General features: G+C 47.7%; 1 protein-coding gene across 5 annotated transcripts in view; it reads left to right on the plus strand.

Annotated features, from left to right (window-relative positions):
- The window catches only part of CLTCL1 (clathrin heavy chain like 1), a 104,720-nt gene that overhangs the window by 80,723 nt on the left and 9,057 nt on the right, over nucleotides 1-14,940 (plus strand). For all 5 annotated transcript variants that reach the window (XM_047827660.1, XM_047827659.1, XM_047827658.1 and 2 more), the window contains 6 exons: nucleotides 472-664; nucleotides 1,238-1,395; nucleotides 7,380-7,544; nucleotides 8,867-8,974; nucleotides 11,865-12,032; nucleotides 12,109-12,258. In XM_047827660.1, the coding sequence (XP_047683616.1) occupies nucleotides 472-664; nucleotides 1,238-1,395; nucleotides 7,380-7,544; nucleotides 8,867-8,974; nucleotides 11,865-12,032; nucleotides 12,109-12,258 (942 nt within the window). The remainder of the gene's footprint in view (nucleotides 1-471; nucleotides 665-1,237; nucleotides 1,396-7,379; nucleotides 7,545-8,866; nucleotides 8,975-11,864; nucleotides 12,033-12,108; nucleotides 12,259-14,940) is intronic.

The raw sequence follows: 14,940 nt of genomic DNA on the forward strand, positions 1-14,940 counted from the left end.
TGCCTTTTAGTTTTGTTGATTGTTTCCTTTGCTCTGCAGAAGATTTTTATCTTAATGAGGTCCCAATAGTTCATTTTTGAAGCCTGTTTTCTGCCTGATGAGCTATCTCACTCCCTATAGTAGCTCTTTGAGCCTTTTTCCGCCCTATATGCCCCATTGTACTATCTTACCAGGATCAGGAGGCAACTTCCATGTCCTCTTCCTGGCCCAAAAAGCTTAGCTTGGCTGTCCATTTCTTTATGCCTTTTCATTGGAGTGTCTCTTCTCTGCATGGCATATTCCTCCTATATAATAGATCTTGTCCTTTCCCTCCACTCATCATCTAAGAAATACTTAATGCCCAGTTGCTTTGGACTGAATTGAAATGGTCATGCAGCTTTAGGCAAAATGTAGAACTGAACAAAAATCCATCTGCTCCATGGAGCTGACTGTGTGTTGTGGAGAACGAGAACCCTCTTGTGTAACCCCTAGGTCCTGATTGAGCACATTGGAAACCTAGACCGAGCATACGAGTTTGCGGAGAGATGCAATGAACCTGCTGTGTGGAGTCAGCTGGCCTGCGCCCAGCTCCAGAAAGACTTGGTGAAGGAAGCCATCGACTCCTACATCAGAGCTGACGACCCTTCCTCTTACTTGGAAGTCGTTCAGGCAGCCAGTAGGAGCAGTAAGTTAACCTCTCCCCAGGGCTCTGCTTCTCACTGGTGTGAAGCCTGGCAAGACAAGGATGTCACCCTCCCAGGAATCTGCACATATAATACATCTAGAGATACTGGAGACACTGCTGAATGAAAATTTTTCGAAAGAACCTGAAATAACTGTTAAACTCTGTTAATGACACTAGCTCTTCAGTTGAATGTTAACTAGATACTAGCTCTTTGGTTGACTAGACAGTTTAAGCACAATGGATAGCATTATTGTGGTAATCTTAAGGTCAGAAACTTAGACCCAGAGCTTCTTCTGGCCTTTCCAGTTGACTGTGGTGCTCACTTCTCCAGGGGCTGGAATAAGCATCCTGTTTCCTGGTGAGGTCTTTACTTGGTGAAATGGAAGTTCCCATCCTCAGGGTCAGCCCCCATGTGGTTCTGCCCTTTCTGTTTCTCCCACCTGGGATGGAGTTCTACTTATCAGGCAAACAAAGATGTTTACACGTCTTAGCTGAGGACAGAATGGGATGAATTGAGCCTCCTGTTTAAATTTAGCAGCTCTGAATTAACCTATTTTTGTTTTCTGTCTTTAGACAATTGGGAAGATCTGGTGAAATTCCTACAGATGGCCAGGAAAAAGGGCCGTGAATCCTATATAGAGACTGAACTTATTTTTGCCCTGGCTAAAACTGGTCGCCTGTCTGAGTTAGAAGTTTGTATTAATGGACCCAACAATGCCCACATCCAACAGGTAGGTCATGCCCTGGGGACCATGAACTGCTGCACATAGGTTCAGGGATTTCTCCCTAGAGTGGCTCAAATATGCCACACAGTGAATTAAGTCCTCTATTACTGTCACTGGTATGGGAGTTAAGGCCACTGGCTGTGCACATCAGAATGATTCTCCTAGAGAAGAAAGTGTCAGGACTATGTGCCAGTGTTCTAGCTATTATTGCTGGAGAGCAAATTGAACTGAGCAATTGGCCAGGTAAAACAGATATGTTGGAAATTAATAGCTTTTCCATATGTCAGCAATTATCAAATAACATAATGGGAAAAATATTTTTTAAAGTCTATTTATTTTAAGAGAGAGAGAGAGCACAAGTCAGGGAGGGGCAGAGAGGGAGAATCCCAATCAGGCACTGACAGTGCAGAACCTGATGTGGGGGTCGAATTCACAAACCGTGAGATCACGACCTGAACGAAAGTTGGCCATTTAACCAACTGAGCCACGCAGGCACCCCAAAGATATTTTTAAAAAAATTTTTAGGGACGCCTGGGTAGCTCAGTCGGTTAAGCGTCCGACTTCGGCTCAGGTCACGATCTCGCAGTCTGTGGGTTCAAGCCCCGCGTCGGGCTCTGGGCTGATGGCTCAGAGCGTGGAGCCTGCTTCCGATTCTGTGTCTCCCTCTCTCTCTGACCCTCCCCCGTTCATGCTCTGTCTCTCTCTGTCTCAAAACTAAATAAACTTAAAAAATTTAAAAAAAAAATTTTTTTTAATGTTTATTTTTTTGAGATAGAGCATGAGCAAGGGAGGGGCAGAGAGAGAGGGAAATGCAGGATCCAAAGCAGTGTCAGGACTGCTGAGGTGTCAGCACAGAGCCCGACGGGGCTCAAACCCACAAACCTTGAAATCATGACCTGAGCTGAAGTCAGATGCTTAACTGACTAAGCAACCCCCCAAGCACCCCAAAAATATTTTTTAAAGTAGGAGTAACATCAGGGAGCCTGGGTGGCTCGGTCGGTTAAGCATCTGACTCTTGATTTCAGCTCAGGTCACGATTTCATGGTTTGTGAGAGCAGCAGAGAACCTACTTGGGATTCTCTCTCCTTCTGTCTCTGCCCCTTCCCTACTCGTCCTTTCTCTCTCCCTTTCTGTCTCTCTTTCAAAATAAATAAACTTTTAAAAAAAATGAATAACACAAAAATGTTTAAACTAAACTTAAGGAAAAATGTTAAATAAAAAAAAGATCTAAAGAACTGTAAAGTCTGCTATTTCCTCAGGTAAAGTGTTACCCCTAGAAAAAGTGATAGAGATGAAGGGATAATGGAATGTATTCTAACCCCTCTTAAAAGAAAACACACACTTTACTGAAATAACACAAAAGTGGACTTTTGATTCTTTAATTCAGAGTAAGAACCAATTAACTGGAAATTAGGTTGGGGTTTTATTTAAAAAAAAAATTTTTTTTAACGTTTATTTATTTTTGAGACAGAGACAGAGCATGAACGGGGGAGGGTCAGAGAGAGGGAGACACAGAATCTGAAACAGGCTCCAGGCTTTGAGCTATTAGCACAGAGCCCGACACGGGGCTCGAACTCACGGACCGTGAGATCATGACCTGAGCCGAAGTCGGCCGCTTAACCGACTGAGCCACCCAGGCGCCCCTAGGTTGGGGTTTTAAAAGGGCTTAAAAGTTCATCATGTAATTTTATAATTAAAATTCCAGATGAAAGGTAAAAGTTGAGAAGTTTTGGGGCACCTGGGTGGCTCAGTCGGTTAAGCATCCAACTTCAGCTCAGGTCATGATTTCACGGTTTGTGGGTTCGAGCTCCACATCAAGGTCTGTGCTGACAGCTCAGAGCCTGGAGCCTGCTTTGGATTCTGTGTCTCCCTCTCCCTCTCTCTCTCTCTGTCCCTCCCTGACTCACGCTCTGTCTCTCTGTCTCAAAAATAAATAAAAATGTTAAAAAAAAAAGTTGAGAAGTTTTTCCTTAAAAAAAGTTTTAAATATTTATTTGAATCTTTGTGTAAGGAAGGAATTTTTAAGAATATAAGCAGTGGGGGGCGCCTGGGTGGCTCAGTCGGTTGAGCGTCCGACTTCAGCTCAGGTCACAATCTTGCGGTCTGTGAGTTCGAGCCCCGCGTCAGGCTCTGGACTGATGGCCCAGAGCCTGGAGCCTGCTTCCGATTCTGTCTCCGTCTCTCTCTGCCCCTCCCCCATTCATGCTGTCTCAAAAATAAATAAATGTTAAAAAAAAATTAAAAAAAAAAAAAGAATATAAGCAGTGGAAGAAAGCACAAAGGAAAGTATCAGTTCATCTAATGCATAAAAGTTTTAAATATATATATATTCCTAATCATGGGCCTCATAGGTCTAGATGTAAAAATAAATCCGAAGAAAGAAGAAAAGGCCCACAGAGCCTTACATATAAATACCTAATTATTGCAGAATGATTTATACTATTAACAATTAAAAGCCAGTGTCCGAAAAAAGAAAATAAGTAAACAACATCCACCAATGGAATATAATACAGCCATTACAAGTATTTAGAGCCTTGTTTGTGATAGAAAAACCTTTCAAAGTAAGTTCCAGCTGAGTGAAATCCTGCATGTACAATATGATGAACGTATCTACCTGCCTAGAAAAATGTCCCAGGTGGTGATAGTGAAGAACTCAGGGTTACAGATTAGGCAGTACTATTCCATTTCCTTTCACTTGCCTGTGTTTGCCAAGTCTTGTTTTAATCGGTGACCATAACTTTTATAATTACCTTTATGATCAGAAAATTAATAAAGGTATTAGAAAATGATACCTTGTCCCCAGCAACATGGATGGAACTGGAAGGTATTATGCTGAGTGAAATAAGTCAGTCAGAGAAGGATAGATATCATATGTTTTCACTGATACGTGGATCTTGAGAAAATGAACAGAAAACCATGGGGGAAGGGAAGGGGAAAAAAATAAATACAAACAGAAAGGGAGGGAGGCAAACCACAGGAGACTATTAAATACAGAGAGTGGTGTGGATGGGTGGATGAGGGATTTGGGGAGAGGGAAAATGGCTGATGGGCATTGAGGAGGGCATTTGTTGGGATGAGCACTGGGTGTTGTATGGAAGCCAATTTGACAATAAATTATATTCATTTAAAAAAAAGGAAAAATGAAACCTTGTCCAGAATCTCCCTCTGAATTCATAATAGAATTCTCCTGGCTAGTGAGCCTATTATATATCATAGCCAGAGATGCTGCCCTGGGTCACACAGAAGGTATTTCCCACTGGAAGCTGGCCAGACTGGGAAGCCCAGATGGCTTTTTTTTGTTCTTCGCCTCTGTACATGGCGGCCCTAAGGCCCTGTTCCCTGCCTTCCACAGTCCTCCAAGGTGGGGTCAGTACACTTCAGCCAGATCCAGCCCACCGCCTGTTTTTATGTTTCCCACAGTCTGGGTTCTGCTGACTACATTCCCATGATGTCAATTAACTCATTTTCCCTGGATTGTCTATAAATTGGTAGTAACAACAGTCTTAAAGGATCATAAACTTTGACACAATAGTTCATTAATCCATCCATTCAACAAACTTTTCTTGAGCATCTGCCATATGCCAGGGTAGGGACTGTGGATGCAGGTGTGACAATAGTAGTCAGATTTCTCCCTTTGTGGATCTTAAGATCCATTTGAGAAATTTGTGATGTGTTAAATGGTATGTGTTTAGAAGAAAAGTGCAGCAGGGAGGTGAGGCAGTGTAGAACAGGTGATGTGGTAAGGTGGGCGATGCCCTTCTAGACAGGTGGCTAGGAAGGTGTCCTGCAGGTGAATTCTTGAGTCTGCATCCCTCTGGGGGAGGAGGCCTGAGTGCAGAGAGAACGGCCTGTGCAGGGGTGCCTTGAGGCGTGTTTGCGTGTGTTGCAGGAGCAGAGGTAGTCCAGGTGACTGAGGCAGTACAGTCAAACACGGGCTCACAGTTCAAGCCAAAGAGGGGAGAGGTGGTTTTTTTGGCACGGCGCGTCGGGACTTGTGGGCCACCAGCAAGATTCTGGATTCCACTCTGGGTGAGACCAGAGGACTCTGAGCAGAGGAGACCATGATCTGGTCTTAAGGGTTAATAGAACTCCTCTGGTTGCTGTCCTGAAAACAGACTGAAGCACAGAGGCAGAAGCAGTGAGAGAGATAAGAGGCTGTTCAGTAGCCCAGGCCAGAATCAATGGCCACTCAGAGAAATGAGTTAAGGTGAGTGACAGAGAGCTGGTGGTAAGCTTGGGTTGCTGGTGGAGTGTGAGTGAGAAGGGGGAGTGAGGCAACTATGCCATGTGGGGCATAAGACAGTCCTGGGCAGATGGACTTGTGCCTACTGAGGTGGGGGCCATGTAGGAGCCTGCCTTGGGGGCAGTCAGGACTCATGCAGACAAGTTCGATCTCGGCTTCCATGGGCATCTGTCCAACTGGGTACAGGAGTACAATTTCCAAGGAGAATTTGGGACAAGAGCTATAAATGTAGCAGCCTTCAGTGTGCAGTTGACACTGTGCAGTGGGGAGAGGCTGAGGCCTGAGATCAGGCACCCCAACAGGGAAAAATTGAGCTGGAAAGTGGCTGGGAGTGGGGACACAAAAGCAAGGGGTTGTACAGGGAAGCAAGTAGGGGTCTGTCAGGGAGAGTGATGGGTAAGCCAGATGCTGTGCATCCTGAGCTGGAGATGCAGCAGCGGTGACCCTGTTAGGGAGTCGGCAAGAGCCTAATTGCAGAAGCCCAAGAGGACAGAATGAAACTGGGAACAACTCTTAAGAAACATCTCTTCTAAGAAATGTGGCTCAGAAGGAAAGAGTAGAAGCAGAATGGTAGCTGATAGCTGGACTCAGATCTCAGTGAAGATTGGTTGGTTTGGTTTGGAGCTGGGGAAAACAACAGTGATTCCTTAAGCTTGTAGGAGTGATTTAGTACAGAGGGAGAAATCTCTGCCAGGGCTTACAGAGGAGAGGGGCTGGGGTCATGTGCACAATGGAGTTGGATTTAGTGGCCAGGTGAGGGCCACAGATGCAGCTAGGGGAAAGGCTCAGTCCTAGTGCTTATGGAAGGGTTCTTCTGGTTGTGTCTGTCTCCTCACGGGCTGGGAAGCCAGGCACTCAGCTTGAGCTGCTGGAGTTGGGGAGGGGAGATAGGAAATGGTGTACAAGGAGTAAGTACCTGGGTTGAGAATTGCTAGTGTTGGGAGCTCCTCTGGGATCACTGTCATAAATTGAAGAGAGCCTGGGCAGCACTTTGGGGTTCAGTTGTTTGAATTTAGCTCTGCAGTCCCAGGTGTGGAGTTGACAGAGAACCACTCTGAATAGGACTGGGGTTTGACTGAGTGAGCAAAGCCAAGTATAACCAAGGGAGTGAGGGGAGAGTCACATGGCTTGCCAATAGCTGGCAAGCTGGGAGGAGAGTTGGCAGGGTATAGATGGGAGTGGTGGGGTGCTGGAGGCGGTAAGCTGGAAAGGAAGGGAGGTGGCAGGCAGAGAATGGGTTCTTGTGCTAGGCTTCCTAGGGGTGGCACCTGATAGTAACCCCCTGTTGCCATGAGGAACACAGGTCCTCAGAGCAGAGGTAGTCAAAGAAAGCTAAAGCTGTCTCGAAATGAGGGAGATCTGTGGATGACAGCAAGAACGAGGGCTGGTGTGTGATCCCTGGCAGGCTATTCTCTGGTGGGCAGCTGTTAGTGGGGAGGAGGGGACTGGCCTTGAAGCAGCAAGGAGCACAGCTCTGAGGCCAGGCCTACTGGGGTACAGATGTGGGAGATGACAGCCAGTATACACAGGAGCAGGTAGGTGGAGACCACAGGCTCAGTGGCACACTTCCTTCTTCAGAAGTTCTGTGGTGGCCCAGGCTGCTGTGTAATCAGAAAGATACTCATCTTCTTTGAAAACAGAACACCCATGTTCTTTGAGAACACCCCTGTCACTTAGAAACTTTAAACCAACTCTAGAGAATCTTACCATTTAAGAAGGGCTCAGAAAGCTACTCGGTTGTTCATAGGTTGGAGACCGCTGTTACGAGGAGGGAATGTATGAGGCTGCCAAGCTGCTCTACAGCAGTGTTTCTAACTTTGCCCGCCTGGCTTCCACCCTGGTCCACCTTGGAGAGTATCAGGCAGCCGTGGACAGCAGCCGCAAAGCCAACAGCACCCGGACGTGGAAGGAGGTAAGCATAGGAAGTCTCCAGGAGACCACTAGTCTCCCAGGCCTTCTTGCCTTATCCTTCCTTCCTCCACACCCTTGTGCCAGCTGGGATGTGTCTGGATGCCTGCCTTGTCCAGGCAGGATTCTGAGTCTTCAGGAAGGCTCAGAGACCCTCATAAGCTAGCATTTGTGGTTGAGGCAAAGGCCCTAGAGAACCCTGTGTTCGACCAGTCATCTCCCAGAAGTTGTCTTAATAGCATGGAATTATCAGGATGAGAAGTCATATCATAATTTAAAATATTTTTTAAAATAGTATGACCTTATTAGTGGTATAATCAATGTAAGTTGGCATTTTGGTCTCTTGTAGTAAATTGGTAGGGCATGTTGTCTTATAGCGAGCTCTCTGATGATATCAGAATCCTCTGAGAGTAGAAAAATGTTTAAAGAGAAGTGCAAAAGATTTAGCTTCAATGAATCTCTGAAGTATTATTTAATAAAAGATTAAAACCCACCTAAATGTCCAATATCAAGGGCATGGCTAAATAGTGTACATATTGCAATGCTACCAAAATGAACAGGAGGTTACAGAAGAAGAGGTTTCAAGTATTCTGTGAGAAATGTGTAGTAAGTAGAATGTCAAGTGTAATTCCATTCTGTGAGTATGTGAGAGAGAGATCTGGTGGTTGCTATATAACAAGAAAAATAGTGAGTAACAATTGTGTCTCAGGGTAATGACCAGTTTTCGCTGGGTTATGTGTTTTTTTTTTTTTCTGCCTATAGGTATGAGGTCTCTCTTTAGGCCTTGAAAGAAGAGCAGCTTAACGGCCCTTTCTGAGTCCTTTTGAGCAGAAGCCCAAGAGGTTCTTCCACTTCTCAGAGCTTGTTGTCATTAAGTGCCCATACTGCAGAATGCCTAAAACAAAAGTTCAGTTTAAAAAATATTTATGAAAGCTCCTCCTGTATAAACAGTACTCAGATCTACTGTGCTCCATTGACAGTTATTCTTGAGCTTTGTAAAACTGTTTTCAAGTCCCAAACCTGAAATTCCAGCTTTGCTTCCCTGTCACCCAGAGAGACCTCCACATCTCAGGGTATAGAAGTAATTCATGATCCCTCTTCTCTCTGGTCTCAAACACCCCCTTGGCCTGCAGATTAGAAATGTCATTATTGTTCCTCCCAGTCTCACACAGCTCACCTTTCAGTTATTTACTTACTCAGAATCTAACTTTCAAAACCCTGTTTGCTGCTATTTCTTCATTTGTAGTTGCATCCCTGGAAGCCAGCTGTTGTGGCACTGTGCCCTGTCTTGGGAACACTCATGCTGTCTGGCCTTCCTTCCCATAGGTATGCTTTGCGTGCGTGGATGGGCAGGAGTTCCGCCTTGCACAACTGTGTGGTCTTCACATTGTCATTCACGCAGATGAGCTGGAGGAGCTGATACGCTATTACCAGGTAATTAGTCTCTGGCCAGAAGTGATCTCTACTGGCAGTGGAGATGATTAGTGAGACTTAAATGCTCCAAATAAAGAGACACTCATTCCCTTATCACATCCATGGGTAGGCATACGAAGCACTGTCTCTATGGGAAAGCCTTTTCATGTGCTAGACATAAATCCATATGCTGTCCATAAATCACATTAGTATGTTAGATCTCTTGGACCTCACTGCTGGCTGGTATTTGTGTTTTTAACACAAATGGAGTTTTAACACAAAAGGAGTACGCCCCCTTCTCTTGTGTCCTTGGACCTTCAGAAGCCCAGACAGTGGCTTGCACATGTGGATAACCATTGGGTAACTTGCTGGGAACACTGTGACCCAGTCATGGCAGAGCCACAGCCTATACCCCAGTTGCCCAGAGTGTGTGGCCCACAGAGGGTATGATTATCAGGTGCCATAGAGACAGAGGACATGTGACAGTCCAGGGGAGGGAACCCCAGAACTTTGAAGGGTGGAAGCTGTCCGTGTCAGTGTCATAGTTAAGTTTCACTGTCAAGTGGTTGACACACATCAGTGTGTTTGGGGCCTGGGCCTCTGCTTATGGGAGTCCTGGAACTGTGTGGTCATACCTGGTGGGGTCAGCATAGCAGACTAAAGGTTTGATTTTGCTCAGCAGTACTGTTCCCATGGAACTCAAGCCCCAGCCTCTCTCACTGAGTGGACAATAAGGACTGGAGGGAACTTAGTGAGTCACAGGGTTCAAGGGGCCTGTGAGCTTGTGAGCGTGGGTACCACTGGAGTCTAAAATGCCAAGCTAGGGGCACCTGGGTGGCTCAGTCGGTTAAGCGTCCGACTTCAGCTCAGGTCACGATCTCGCAGTCCGTGAGTTCGAGCCCCGCGTCGGGCTCTGGGCTGATGGCTCGGAGCCTGGAGCCTGCTTCCGATTCTGTGTCTCCCACTCTCTCTGCCCCTCCCCCATTCATGCTCTGTCTCTCTCTGTCTCAAAAATAAATAAACTTAAAAAAAATAAGAAATAAAATAAAATAAAATGCCAAGCTAAGCTTGATGACTTCTTAGTGACATATGCTTTCCTATTCCACAGAAGTTAGAGAAGTAAAACTATAAACAGAGAAAGTAATAAAGCAGTTTGGTGGCTTACAGAATACTTGATTTGTTCAGCAAATGGTGGAGTACCTGCCATGTGCTGGGCATTATTCTAGATAATGGTATCAGTGTACATAACAGAAAAACCCACATTCAGTTGAATTTACATTCAGTGAGGTTGACAGGCAACAAACGTCATGTTTGGAAGTGATGAGTAACAGCGACAGTGGAGTGCCTGGGTAGAGCTTCATGAAGGGGCCGTCAAGGTCATACTAACTGAGAGGCCAAAACTGAACAGAGACCTGGAGAAATTGAGGGGTCTGGTCATGGGGATATTTGAGTGGAAGGGTCAGCAGCCAGGGCAGAGTCCAGAGGCAGGAATGTGCCAGGTATTTGAGGAAGGGCCCTGGGGGACACAGATCATCATGAAGGACTCACAGCAGGACTCACCCAGGCGTCCCTAGCTTGGCATTTTAGACTCCAGTGGTACCCACGCTCACAAGCTCACAGGCCCCTTGAACCCTGTGACTCACTAAGCTCCCTCCAGTCCTTATTGTCCAGAGGCAGGAATGTGCCAGGTATTTGAGGAAGGGCCCTGGGGGACACAGATCATCATGAAGGACTCACAGCAGGACATAGGACCTGAAGGTAAGGGGCCATTCTGGCTTGCATGTTGAGAATAGACTTTTCCTGGGGCAGGGAGAAAGGGGGAGGGGGCAGGTGGCAGCCGGGAGAACACTGGGGCAGGTGATGTGGGGTTAGAAGTGCTCAGGCGATCAGGTTTGGGGGGTGTTTTAAGTGTGCAGCCAAGTTGATATGTTAGTGGATTGTGTGTGGGTGAGAGAGAAAAGTCCAGGATGACTCCATTTATTTCGGGCCTGAACAACTAGAGATAGAGTTCTCACCAGTGGACATGGGGAAGACTAAAGGCAGAGGCTGGTGGAAGGGAAGGACAGGGATTAAGTTTTGGACATACCAAGTTTGAACTGCCAATTGGATGTTCATATAGAGGTGCCAGAGGTGGGAGATGGAAACAGGGCCTGGTATTTAGAGAAGAAACCCAGCTAGAGAAATGAAATAGGACACACAAATGGGACATAAAGACACACAACTAAGTGAGGTCATGAGGGGTGATAGCAGATAAAGAATAGCAGAAAGCAAGTCCAGGGCCCTCCAGCATGGGTTGGGATAAAGTAAGAAGAAGATCCAGAGAACAAGGCATCTGAGTAGCTGTGCACAGGAGGGAGGGACAGTTAGCCAGACAGGGTCCTGCTGAGGAACTTGCTACAAAAGGGAGTAGAAAAATGGGATGGCACTGGTAGGGACCATGGGGTTAAAAAAGATTATTTCTGGATGGGAGAATTAGCAGGATGTTTGCTAAAGGCAAGCTGTGGAGGGAGAAGCTGATGCCAAGAGGAAAAGAAGACCATTGCTGGCCTAGCAGCCCCAGTAGGTGGCAGGAGCTGGGGCCTGGGTTCCAGGCTGGCTGGATCCTAAGCAGGAACACAAACAGGTGCAGATGCTAATAGGGTCAACATAGGCTTTTGCTTCTGATGGCTTCCATTTCTCAGTGAAGCAGGAACAAGGTTATCCACAGAGTGAAGACAGGGAGTGAGGAGGGTGTGAAATAGCCCTCTGGGGATGACCCTTGAGGTTTTCCGGCATTAATGTGATGGGAACCAGTCAGACTGAGCTCAGGCATGTTGGCAGGCTGGAACCAGAGTGTATAACTGAGAGGGAGCAAGGCTGGCCACCCCAGATGCATTTACCCCTACCCCAAGCATATCTGTTGGTCTGTCAGGATCGGGGCTACTTTGAGGAACTGATCTCCCTGCTGGAGGCAGCCCTGGGCCTGGAGCGGGCCCACATGGGCATGTTCACAGAACTGGCCATCCTCTACTCCAAATTCAAGCCTCAGAAGATGCCAGAGCACCTGGAGCTCTTCTGGTCCCGAGTCAACATCCCAAAGGTAATCTAGCCATCCTCGGGGTTCTAGCTGCCATGTGCATGTGTGGCACAAGCCCAACCCATGGCTGTCCCTGCAGGTGCTGAGAGCTGCAGAGCAGGCGCACCTCTGGGCAGAGCTGGTGTTCCTCTATGACAAGTACGAAGAGTACGATAATGCCGTCCTTACCATGATCAATCACCCTACTGATGCCTGGAGGGAAGGGCAATTCAAGGATGTCATTGCCAAGGTAAGAGAGTGCCCAAGCATCAGCTCCTGCCTGCTGTTGCCCAGCCTGTCCTGGGGGCGGGTGGGCCAAATGCCAGTGTGTGTGCCTCAGGGCATGTTGCCATCATCTTGTCAGAGTCTCACTGCCCTCTGTGCAGGTGGTGGTGATTCCATCTGCACAAAGGGAACAGGGAACAGATGCTTAGGGTGGGTAGTGACTGGCCTAGGGCCCCACAGCTAGGCAACAGGCAGGGGGTGAGGTCCAGGACCATTCTCCCCACCCTGCTCTCACACAGGGTCCTGGACAGCCAGACCCTGGCGTTTGCTCTTCCTTCTGCCCTCTGGAGGGACTCCCACCTCGAGACCCGGTCTATATCATTTCCTATCATATTGTTTCATATTTTCTACCTTATGGCCTATTTTTTCTTTATATCTCCCCCTCCAAAACTTCCAGCTCCAGAGAACACAGGCTCCTGACAGAGGTGGAGTCATGAGCCCAGATCTACTGGCCTCTGGGTCCCCACTCTTCCTAGGAGCCTCTATCCTCCCATAGTCTAGTCATGCTAAACCAGGGTGCTTGCCAAGCTATTTCACTAGCTGCCAGATACTGTTGGAAGAGGTCAGGTCTGGGGACATGCACCAAGCGGGCCTCTGCTGTTTTGTTTCTGGGATCAGAGTGGGCCTTGCCTCCAAGCCTCTCCTTCTTTGTGAGCTCTGTGTGTATATTAGAAGCCTAGGAGGTGAAGCTTTCTGTCATCAGTCTCTGGGTCTTTTGCTTTGAGTGTTCTCATTTTGTTCCAGTGGCTTTTCATGAATAACTTGCCCACAGGTCTCCCGTTTGCTGTCAGTGAAAGATAGCATTCTGACCATGTCTCTGTCGTGTTGCTCCCAAGGTGGGGGCACGGCTCCTTACATCTGGATCAGAGGGCCATCTGTCTTCTGTTCCACATATGACTGCTGAGTGGAGGTGTGGGTGACAGGTGGGGTACCTACCCAGGTCTTAGCATCTGAGGTCACACACATCAGTGCTATTCAGCATAATCAGTGAGATCACTGGCCATTTGACACACATCCTACCCTGTACAGGGTCTGCAGGTTGCTAATGGAAGGGCAGGCTAATAGAAGAGAAGGCCCTAGCACACATGAATAACATGCTGGAAAACACATACCTGATCAGTTCTAGGTGTGCTTTTCTCACATAACTTGAATGCTATCAGGGTGCATTTTAAAGTTGATGATGTGCCATGGTTGAGGTGGCAGTGCTTTTTGTTTCTTAGTGGTGTCTGGAGTGTTGGAGTTGTCCAGGCAGCTGATGTGGCCCATGACCCAAGTGCAATCTACCCTGATGGTGGTCAGGATCATCAGATTCCTAAAGAGAGATGGAGGTCAGCATGGCGTCTTGGGTCCCAGGTCACATGCTGATGGACAAGACTGTGTCTTGTGGGAAAACGGTATTCATGCAGGTGACAGCTGAGTTCTGTTCTTAGTACAATACCAGTGCCTCTGCCTGTCTGCCATGTGGGAGACTCCTATGAGCTCAACATGTGGAGGAGAGAAAGGAGGTGGAGGACACCAGCAGGCATGGTGGCCTGCCAGAGAGGACATTGTTGGTACTGTGGGTACACAACAGGAGAGCTTTAGAATAGCCTGGCCACAGGACTGAGTGGTGGAGGGCCAAGCAGGGGTGACATAGACCAGGGTTACATCCCGGCTCAGCCATTTGCTATCTCTGTCACTTTGAGCTGGTGTCATCACTATCAACCTCGGTGACTCCATCCATAAAATGGACATGTTTCCTGCCTGCCAAGTGTTCAGTGGCAAGTGCCCAGCCAACAGCAGGTGCCTCTCACAGGTAGCGCAGTGTCAGGAACCAGCGCACCCTAGCTGGTCACCCTTGAGCCTCAGTTTTCTTTTCTTCAAAATAGGAATAATGCCCTGTCCCTAGGCCTTGGGTAGTAGTAGCCATCCTTACAAACTGCACAAGTGGGTATGGCTGTGTTGGTGCTCTCATCCTGGTACATGGCTCCACAGGAGGGTGCCGTGCAGATGCCAGTGCCCTAGATGGGAGCAGTGGATTCTTTAGAGGGTGCCAGATGCCTCCAGATCAGCAGTTCGGTCCAACACAACACATGTCCATTGATCCACACCCAGAGTGGTGGGGCCGGCTCTTGTCCAGCTTCACAGTCACTGCAGTGGGGGAAGAGCATGGCCAATTGTGCTCTGTCTTAAGCCATCCAACCAGAACGATATGGGACACTCTGGTCATGCTTTAATGAAGGCTGCAAGGACTTGATCAAAAGTCAAGGAAAGTTATCCAGTGTGCCCTTGCCCATCCACCCCACCTTATGTCCCCATGGTCCTTTCTGCTTATTAGACATTTAGTCTGGCTGGCGACCATTGATCGGGTCCAGATACCACTGAGTAAAAGGGCCTGGCCGGAAGATTAGCAGTTCGAGAGCTCTGATGCAGTATGCCCAGGGGAGGGGGTGGGGGGCACTGCTCTCCTTTGCACCCACAAGGGCAGCACCAGGGACCCTGAGGCCATTCTAGGTCAGAATCTGTAGTGACAGTGACTGCTCTGCTCTGAGGGGAGAGGAGGGTAAAGTACCAGTAATGGGCAGAGCTATGGACAGTCATCTTCCTCCACCATTTGGTCTGCAGATGTCACGGGCCCACATTGCTGCTAGCTCACCTGGACCTGGTA

The sequence above is a fragment of the Prionailurus viverrinus genome, chromosome D3 (genome assembly GCF_022837055.1).
Source record: "Prionailurus viverrinus isolate Anna chromosome D3, UM_Priviv_1.0, whole genome shotgun sequence".
NCBI lineage: Eukaryota > Metazoa > Chordata > Mammalia > Carnivora > Felidae > Prionailurus > Prionailurus viverrinus.